General features: G+C 43.5%; 1 protein-coding gene across 1 annotated transcript; it reads right to left on the bottom strand.

The window, feature by feature from the left end:
- Positions 1-2,115: 2,115 nt before the first annotated feature.
- LOC142796163 (ubiquitin carboxyl-terminal hydrolase 7-like) lies at positions 2,116-10,150 on the bottom strand (the record flags this gene model as incomplete). Its single annotated transcript, XM_075886241.1, has 6 exons — positions 2,116-2,363; positions 4,933-5,041; positions 7,474-7,562; positions 8,535-8,599; positions 9,052-9,125; positions 10,121-10,150. Coding segments are annotated over 6 exons (502 nt in total), but the record flags the coding sequence as incomplete, so codon positions are not given.
- Positions 10,151-10,219: the final 69 nt, after the last annotated feature.

The raw sequence follows: 10,219 nt of genomic DNA, 5'->3' as shown, positions 1-10,219 counted from the left end.
GCAGTCCTCCCAATCTACAAGCGTCTCACAGATGCGAAGCTGCTTGCCCGGTGCCTCCACGGCAAGACACAGAACGCGGCCGAGTCCCTGAACAGCAAAATATGGCTGCTGTGTCCAAAGACCCGGTTTGCTTCCCGGACTGCTGTGGAAACAGCCACAGCCATTGCAGTCCTGTGGTTCAACCGGGGCCACGCGAGCTTTGAAAAGGTGCTGGAAGAGCTTGGGGTGCTTCCTTCGGAGGCCCTGGTTACCCTCAGCGACCGCCGAGACAGCATGCGCATGCACAAGATGAATGTGCGTCAGACCGCTGAGGCGAGGGCACACCGTCGCAGTGCAGCCAAGAGGGCCCGGGTGGAAGAGTCCTGCCGCACCAGCCGGGAAGGGAAAACCTACGGTGCTGGAGAGTTTTAGACAACTGATATTCCCTCTGGACATGTGTGTATGTGTTCAGCACAAGTTTCGTGCTACTGCGTTTTTCATTTTTGTAAATACAGACTTTCAAACTTTCAAACGCGTTTTTCTCATTTCGCAATTTTGGCCAATTTGCATTTTTTGCGGGAAGTGTTTCGGGCACTTAGAATGGTCATACGACGACGAAATTTGGCACACACATTGAGGAGAGTGCGTAGGGTGCCGATATCTACTTGAATCAGCACAACCTATCAGCTGTAAATATCTATTAATAAATTTAATGGTGGTCGAGTGGAAAAAAAAGGGTACTTTGCTACACAGATGTTTTTTTCATAGTTTCAAAGTTGGAGCACAATTTCTAGCTAGATATCGGCACTCTATGGCTAATAGGGAGCAAAAGGAGCCATTGAACAACTCTCTGCATGAACATTTAGTATGCGCGAAAGTTCCCGGAAAACTTATCAAGTTTCACCATTACTTGAAACACAACTCCCAAACTATTGCACTTATGTAAAAACTGATTACAGATTTGGAATCAGGAGGAAAAACTGCATCAGTGGTCCAATTTCTGAAGCTCTAAGTTGAATAACAAAAAAAAAGTGCTTTCGAGGAGCGTCTCCCCTTAACGCAACAAAAAGCAACAAAAGACTACACAGACATTTTGCCACCTATGCACGTGGCATCCGCAATGTGCACTGGCACCAAATGAGAGGTCACCCAGTCTACGTCTAGTCTCGTATGTCTCAGTACACATTTGGTAGGGGGCTACGGTTGTTGCATGTTGACTTGTCACGGCGGATGAACCATGACTCGGGAAGCTTTCTCTTGCCCCACCTTTGTTCTTGAGCCAGCGTCGTCGCGTTACTTCAGTCGAAGGCACGCCTCGTCGGCCAGCAGTGTTCGACGAGTTCTGCCCTAGAATGTGTGGCACGGGAGGCTTTGGCAGCATCCCTTTTGCGCTCCGAGCCTCGTTGACCGCTTCCTCCCTGTTTTGCCAATGTATGCGGCGTCGCAGTCCCCGCACGATGCCGTGCGGGCACTGCGCGCTTTGATTGATGGCGCAAGGCACAGGCCTTCATTTCTCGCTGAAACTAGAGGACAGGAGAAAATTTTGAGGCTGGTTGGGCATTTTTACGAAGCTTGGTGCAATTTCAGCAAATTTCATGGTTTTGGTATAGCTCGGCGCAACAATCGGGAAATTATCAAATTGGCGCGATTGGCGCAGCTGTTGCACCTCTGAATGTTCATAAAATACTAGAGCACACGAATTTGCTTCGACACGAATTTAAGACGTGAATTTTCAAGCGCAATTTCAACGCACAGAGAAGCATCCCTGTAAAGATGATTTTCCCACTGCCACATCACCACAATGCCTCAAAGCCTTACTTCAATGTTAAATGAACATATTGCCCTCACATTGATTCATTATTTTACAAAGTTTAAAAGCTTGTTATACCAGCTTTCATGCTCCCAGTACAGCAAATTTTAAAACTCAACATATTTTACAGGTTATCCCTTGCATTCTGCCAAAAAGTGAAATTTTGCTACTATTCCAAGTTACTTCCATTTCCCTTTAGAGCAAAAACAATGACATTTGCATATATAATTTTGCAATTTTATAAAATATTGTGCAGGTTGAATGGAGATTCGAATTTCGATACAAATTCATTTGCAAAGTTATTCACTTTTTACATGCCTAGAATGAGCCCTCATGCCCTTACCTTACGCATATTTCTCTTCTAACAATTTTCGGATCTCGGGGTTGTTTACTGGCCCCTTAATGAAACCACTCATTTTAACTGCGACAGGTCTGTTGCTCACCCAAAGGACTTTGTGAGCTTCTTGGTGCCGACGGGTCGATCGGAAAACTGCAGCTCATAAAACACCCGCTGCAACGCCAGGGCCACGCTCTTGGACGAGTCGTCGCTCTCGGTGGGCATTTGGTACACAGCCTGTAATGCACACCGTTCATTGAAACATAGCACCTTTTTACAGTAGAGAAATACAGTGCATTTACAGTAGACGCTCACAAAATGAAAAACCCAGGAAACTAGAAAAGCACTGCAAACTAGAGCAAAAGACACGACGACACAGGAAGTGCGTCGACTTGCAACCGATGTGCATTGTGAAATAACAGTACCAACTATGCAGTACCAACTAGTCCGGCTTTCTGTGCTACTGTAGGAAAACATGTTCAGTTTACCGAGAGACAAACAGGGGTGCATAATTTGGGTACAAAACCAATCACGTGAGATACAGTTATTTTATTCAAGCAGTATAGTAAGAGCTTGTTAACTCTACTCCCATTCATTTGAAAAATTTGATAATTCAGATGCACTCTCTGGAAGCCCACGCGCTGTTCACTGGCATCCAACTCTGGCTAATTCGGTCGCAACCCTGCCGATTCGGACGATCCTCGGAGCATGTAGAGCTTGAAGCACATCAAATGTCAGAGACACAAACGAGTGAAAACGATGTTCCCGTGCGGCCGAAACAAGGTGGCACAGTCCCCTCCTCATCGACAGGCACTGTATGGCCACGCTGCTAACAGCATTTCGGGTCGATTCCCGCTTAGCAGGCTTCATGTTAGGAGAGGAAAGTCTTTCCGGTACTGTAAAATCTAAATTAATGAGTTTCAATATAGTTCTGTTTAAAGAGATTTCCGTTTACTGAGTCTACTGTATCTTATAGTATTTTAATCGACATTTATCAAGGCGAAACATTATGAGAAAGGTCCTTTACTGAAAAAGACCGCACGTGGTTCAAGAAGAGTCGCATCGGCGCGCCTCGTGGATTGAGGCGCGATAGCTACGCATATGTTTTTACAGCAAAAGCTGTTATGAGATCACTTTTCGGGTCGTGCACAGTTTCATGTTTTTCGCCGCCGCCGGTGTCCGTAACCACATCACGCGAAATTAGAAAAACCTTGCAGGCAGGCATGGCTCGAACCCGGGTCCACTGGGTGCCAGCCCAATATTCTACCACTGAGCTACACTGGTGCTTGTGACTTGTCACACTTGCCTTAGCCAAGCTTGAAGTTGAGAAAGCAATCGCGTTAATACGACTTATAAAGCGCTTTAAAACAGCGAAAGAACAAGCAGTCGTCGCACAATACGATTAGCATAAGGAGTGGGTCATCCAAGGCTCCAACCCATTACAAAAGCTTGTTCTTGTTTCCCGAATAACTGTCCCGCATACCCACTACATCCATAATTCCTTATCGTTGTCAGCCACTGCACGGACAATTAGCCCAAAATTCCTTGTAAGTGTTTAGCAGATACAACGCTTCTCAGAAGAATGATGAAAAATGGCACAGCGAATGCCAACCTACTACCCCCAAAAATTTATTATTAATGCCGCAGTGTGTACTAAGCAAGTGTGCTTGCAGTAGTTACCCAAAGAGTGTTTTGAAAAGGCTCTGAAAGGCCGCTCTTCTTGCTTTCGCTGCGACTATGCTGCGCCTATCGCGCAGGCCTGGTGTTTTTTTTCATAGCCGCTTTCACGCTTAGAATATGCATAAGTTTGCATCTACAGTTTCATAAGCAAAAGACATGCTCCACGAGCAGCATGGGACACGCTACCACACATAAACAAAATTATGCCTTTACTTGTGTAATGAACCCACTTGCATAATGAACCCACTCCCCAACTTTGTTCTCGAAAAACGAAAAAAAAATTTAATGTATCTATTCATTTTATTTTGGTATGATAACCAGTGTCATTGATGATTGAAACTGTTAAATCAAGCCATTATATCACAAAATGTTGACCAAATCAAGCCATTATATCACAAAATGTTGACCCAATAAAGTCAAAACATAGCTTAACTACCAAGCTAATGAGTGGCGAGCAGCGCGAGCTCGGCTGACGACAATTAAAATTTAAAAGTCGCGGCTTTTACAACAGAGCGCCACCTGTCGAATGCAGGAGAAACCTCTTTGCTTATAGCGTCACACAAGCCCAGCGACAAGAAAACGAAGAAAACAAAAAAGCACGTGGGCTCCGAGATGGCGGGCGTGCGGCGTTGAAACACGCCACGGGCCTGCCATGTTGGAATCCAGGCAATGCGCAACCGCGCCGATGGAGTGTTGTGCTCCCGCAATCTTTGTGCGCTGCAATCTGACACTGCGTTCTTGTTGTCGGGTTTGTCGTAGTGAACTTAGTTGGACGTCTGCTGCGCCGGGAATATTCGGCTGGTAGGCTATCTACACGGCTGGTTTCAAAGTTAAAGTTTGATGGTCGAGCATGCGCTGGAGCACGGTAACCTACCGGCTGGAAGACACTTGGGCATTGACCTGTGCGCATTCGTTACAATCGAAAACAAGAAGAGCTTCGGGTACAAAAACGATTCGGCGCACATTTCGTGATTTAAGACAAGCAAGACCGTCATGCAAAATTTTCGCTGTTAACTCCCGTGACTTTTCTTTCGTGTAATGAACCCTCCCCCAAACAGCCGTCAACTTTTTTGGAAAAAAAAAAAGGTGGATTCATTAAGCGAATAAATATTGTACTATCACGTACCTTTCGTAACTGGTTCGTGAAGAACAGCGTTTGTAGTAATGAGTTCATGTAGCAGGTGGCGCCCTGGTTCTTGAGGCCCACGTATCCTGTGTGCTTCTTGGAGTCCCAGCTGTGGAGGGGGCAAATGAGACGAACAAATGAGATATCGTGTAGCAGAAATAAAGTATTCAAAAATTTCCAGTGCAACCGTTTCAGCATGGGACCGTTGGTAGTGCGAGATTGTTGTTAGGTTAAAACAGCTCGAACTGGCTGCAGTACTTACGCAATGCTGCAGAGAAACACGAAAAAAAAATTTTAACATTTTTTTTCAGCATACTGCAAAGAAACACACGTTAACACTTAACTTTTGTGGGGCCCTTAGTACCCAACTGCACACATGTGGTTTTGTGATTTGTTCAACTAGGACCTAAGACATTGAGGTTTGAATGAGCTAAAGCATCTTTGCAATAAATATGACCATGATCATTACCAGCCTGGCTACGTCCACTGCAGGACAAAGGCCTCTCCCATGATTCGCCAGTCATCTCGGTCCTGTGCTTGCTGCTGCCATTTTATACACGCAAACTTCCTAATCTCATCTCCTCACCTACCTTTCTGTCTCCCCCTAACCCACTTGCCTTCTCTAGGAATTCAGTTAGTTAATGACCTTAATGATCAGCAGTTACCTTGCCTATGTGCTACTTGTCCGGCCCATGTCCATTTCTTCTTTTTGATTTCAACTATGATATCCTTAACCACAATTTGTTCCTTGATCCACTCTGCTCTCTTATCGTCTCTTAAGGTTAAACCCATAATTTTCCTTTCCATCGCTCGCTGCGCCGTCCTCGATTTAAGCTGGATCCTTTTGCGCAATAAATATGCCTACATTTAGTAGAACTCGCTGTTGGGCTAGTTCGCGCTTGTCTTGATTAAATATTCAACGTCTCACGGAAAGAGCAACCACACACAGAAAGAAATAAATATGAACATCACGGGCACTTTTAACTTCAATTTACTTCAACACTTAACATTTAGCTTCAATTGACTGTTTACTGTGAAATCTAGCCTTTTTTCTGGAGGCACTACCCCATTTGATGAGCTGCTTTCCGTGAGCAAAGTCAAAAGTATAACTTTTCTATGTTCCAAACCAGTATAATCTAAATTCAAATCATGTACCTCTAGACTATCATTTGACTACTAAATAAAAAAAACAATGTGAAAGAGTTCAAGATAAATTCATCTTTAATTTTAATGAGGATCAACACAACCCACAAGTCGACGTACAACGAGAATTTTTGTTGCAACAGAATATTAGTGACTGGAAACAGTTGTGTAAATCCGGTACATTTACGGGCTGTTCGTGACACGTCGCACCTAAAAGAGTGGAAGTTTTACCAATCTTGGAGCACTCACAGTGCTCGCATTTTGCTGGTCCTACTAGGAACGCACCATGCCAGTCACTCCGAACTGCATCCGTACTTTTTTGTGTTTGTGCATACCGGACAGTGCCACAAAGGTTAGCAAGGCTGATTTCGATTTGTGGGTTTAACGTCCCAAAACCACCATATGATTATGAGAGACGCCGTAGTGGAGGGCTCCGGAAATTTTGACCACCTGGGGTTCTTTAACGTGCACCCAAATCTGAGCACACGGGCCTCGACATTTCCGCCTCCATCGGAAATGCAGCCGCCGCAGCCGGGATAGCAAGGTTGATTTCTTACTATTCACACTCACAAGTAAGAACTACCGCGTCTCGCATTAAAAATGTAACACATTATGTAGTTTGCCGCAAGGCAAGTTTTACATTGGGTCACAAAAAGCAACTAGAAATAGCAGCCCAAGGCACATGGGAGTTCTACAAGTTCTCACAGTGGTTGCCTTTGCCAATACAAACGTTTAAGAAAGTGTCGCATAAAAAAATGGATAGCTCGTTACAACCCAAGAAAACGTGAAAGCTCCGCCGAGAGAACCACAATGTTCCTGAATTTCACCTGTGAAAGACTGCCGTACTAGGTGGTGTCCGCTCAAATGGCAAGTGCTTTTCCTCAACTGATATACACTCAAACCTATAAAAAATCACACCTGCCATGAAAATACTTCGTTATATCCACAAATTTGTTCTAAACATGTTTGCAGCACTGTATGACAGCTATTCTTCATTTACCTCTTTATAACATTTACTTTGTTATGTCAATGTTTCTTATATTGAGGTTTGAGTGTACTACGCCAACTAGAAGTTAGAGGTCGGGCATCGCTGCCTACAACATTACATTTGCCTGAGCAAAGATGTCGCAGTCCCTGACAAAATTAACCAGGACTGCGTTTAAGTTTCCGACTTAAACCTAGCAACACATACTAGCTAGCTTCTAAAAGAAAGTAGACCATCAGGAACACTTGAGAAGTGCTCGACATTACGAAAACGAGCAAACGATATTGAATAAAACATTTATGCGAATACTCTGAGAGGGACAGCAACGGCTCTGGGCAGAGCTGACATGTTTTCTTAGGTTTTCAACCGAGCATACAAAACTGTTCAAATGTGCAAGCACTGGCGACACCGACCTGACGCCGTGTGGAGCATCGGCGCACACCCAAACTTCGAGGATGATAGTGTCGTCCACGATGAAGCCTTTCTCGGGGTCCAACACATCCTGGAGATTTTGAAAAGAACAAATAAAATCGTCCAGAAAACAGATTCAGACTGGACAGAGCCGCCACAGGTGCACCTAGCCGGCACGAAGCAAGTTGCAAGAAAAAGCAAAGCCACACAGTGCAAATAAAACTAACAGAGTATTGAGACAAGTAATGAAGAAACCCACAGAATTTTGTTTGTTAATTAAGGTGTACAGAATTAACGTTATTACACAGTACGGCACTAACATCAACACGTCGCTTATACAGCCTTAATTCAAAACGCCTCTTTCAGTTTACGACGTTTTGCAAACGTGAAACTTTTGACACTGCAAAAAGAAACCTTCGGAAATGCTGAAGAAGCCACTGCAGCCTACTTACAACTTAAATTAAAAAAGAAGAAAGCAAAGTGAACGAACAGCTTTGATGTATAAGATTCAGCTCACAAGACTGGAAACAAAGTTTTCATAAAGCATGGTAGGCAAACCTGGCACTTATGTAGTGGCTGTGAAGATTACATGAAAAAATGAGAGAACATGAAAGCCTGAAGGTCAGTTTGATTCATCCAAAGTCTCCCATTATTTAGATGTGTTTTATACTTTACACTCTACCAATGGAAGTCTTAAGTGCCGTTTACCTTCCAGCTATGTCTCACACGCTCTTCACGCTCCAGCTAAAGTCTCACACGCCATTCACGCTCCACGGCTAAAGTCTCACACGCCAATCACGCTCCGGCTGAAGTCTCACATCGATTATGCTCCGACTAAAGTCTCAATCGCCAATCACGCTCCGGCTAAAGTCTCAAACACCATTTACACTCAAGCTAATGAAATGCTACTCATGCTCTAGCTTAAGTTCTCAAAGGCTACTTTCGCTCTAGCTAAAGTTCTTAAAAGCCATTTACACTGCAGCAAGCCTTGATTGCCATTTGTCCCGCAGAAGGCGTCTAGTCGTCTCACAAAAAGGCTAGGGCAAGTATGGGTGACACTCACACTCCAAGTCATGAAGTGGCTGAAACCCCAGTCGTTCTCCTTGCCATAGAAAAGGTGCTGAATTTCTGCAAACGTACACACAAAGGTCAACTAAAAGCAACCATTTAAAGAACAGCATCTGGTAAAGAACAAAATAAAAAAGTATTGATAGGCGTACTGTAAAAAAAAAGGACAATAGAATGCCTGAAGGTTGTTTCAATGACTCGACCAAAGTACTCGCTGCTTGAACTCCATTTATATTTCATTTCACATATTTATTGCTCACTAGGCCAAAGAAAGTTTTAACACAAATTTAGTCAGTAAATAAAGTTAGTTTATGAAAAAAAAATATATAAAGAACCAACTTTCGTTCACTGAACATATCACATCACGACTTGCAATTCAAGCCCTTTCATTAGGTGAACATTTTGACAGAGTTAGTAGTTATACATTGTTAGCATTTTCACAGCAAGTGCTTCCATGCAGTGAGCACTTTCGCAATGGGAGCACTTTCAGACAAGATCGAGAAAGCACTTACTTCTGACAAAGTTTTCGACGCCCTCTTTCTGACTAATTAGACGCAGCTCGGCATTGGCGTTGCAGGACCACGTTCTGCAAGGCAACAACAGCGTTGTAAATGCATGCAACAATCGCAGCAAAAACCAAAACGCAAGCGCTCGCACAAGCACAATGCCAGGTAGTACTATACGTTAGCCTACAGAGCAAAAATCTTCAAAACAAGACATCCTCATAACCTAAAGACCCCGCAGTCAAATACTGATGCAACAAATGATGTGGCTAACAAGCGAACCCCATGAATTCCCAAAGTGGTAAAATCTTGATTACTTCAAACTTCTCCAAGAAGCGGCAGCTGAAGACAAGAATTGAAGCCAAAACACCATGCTCTGCAGTACAATATGAGAACAGCTGCAAAGGCTCGTATCCAAAATTATAAGTACATTCACTAATTTTAAGTTTAATGAAATAAAATCTGGAAATTTCCTTAAAAATTTGGTTCCCTTTGCCACTACAATTCTGTTCAAATGCTCAAATGTTGGCACATTACTTGCATAACAAATCCTGCTTTCTGTTCATCTATCAAAACCACAGTCACTTGTTCGTGGCCTTCGTCATGCAACTGTAGAGGTATAGATGCATATTTGAAAAAAAAAAAAAATATGTTTTCATGCATTTGTTTCTAATAATATTCCATGAAAGCCATAATTAAATCGAATAAACCTGTCACGAAATCAAACCATCAACCTACATAAAAAAACCATGCAAACAGCAACAAAGACCACTCAACAAATGAAAGGACGCGACACTCTGCAATCTGGTGTGCTTAACGCCAGATGCCAATTTCGGCAACAATGGCCAAGTAGCAACCCTTAATATTAGCCGAGCATCTACAGCAAGCTCAGCAGGGCAAAATGCAAATGCTGACATGCAATGATCTCAAGTTATTTTTCTTTTCGTTACGTGCTGGCGGCTTGGCAGAAGGGCTCAAAAAATGCCTACAGAGGGTCACGCCCTCAAAATAATGCACACACACAAAAAGTATGGAACAATAAAAACAACAAAATGACATAAAAAATCGTTTTCCTTACGGCACACTGTCTTCGCCTTCAGAGGCTTCCCTGCAACGAATGCAGTTTTTAAAAACCAACGACAGGGCTCGAGACCTTTTTTCTGAAGGCCGAACAGCT

This window comes from Rhipicephalus microplus, unplaced genomic scaffold (assembly GCF_043290135.1).
Source record: "Rhipicephalus microplus isolate Deutch F79 unplaced genomic scaffold, USDA_Rmic scaffold_1243, whole genome shotgun sequence".
NCBI lineage: Eukaryota > Metazoa > Arthropoda > Arachnida > Ixodida > Ixodidae > Rhipicephalus > Rhipicephalus microplus.
This window is presented reverse-complemented; position numbering and strand designations above follow the sequence as displayed.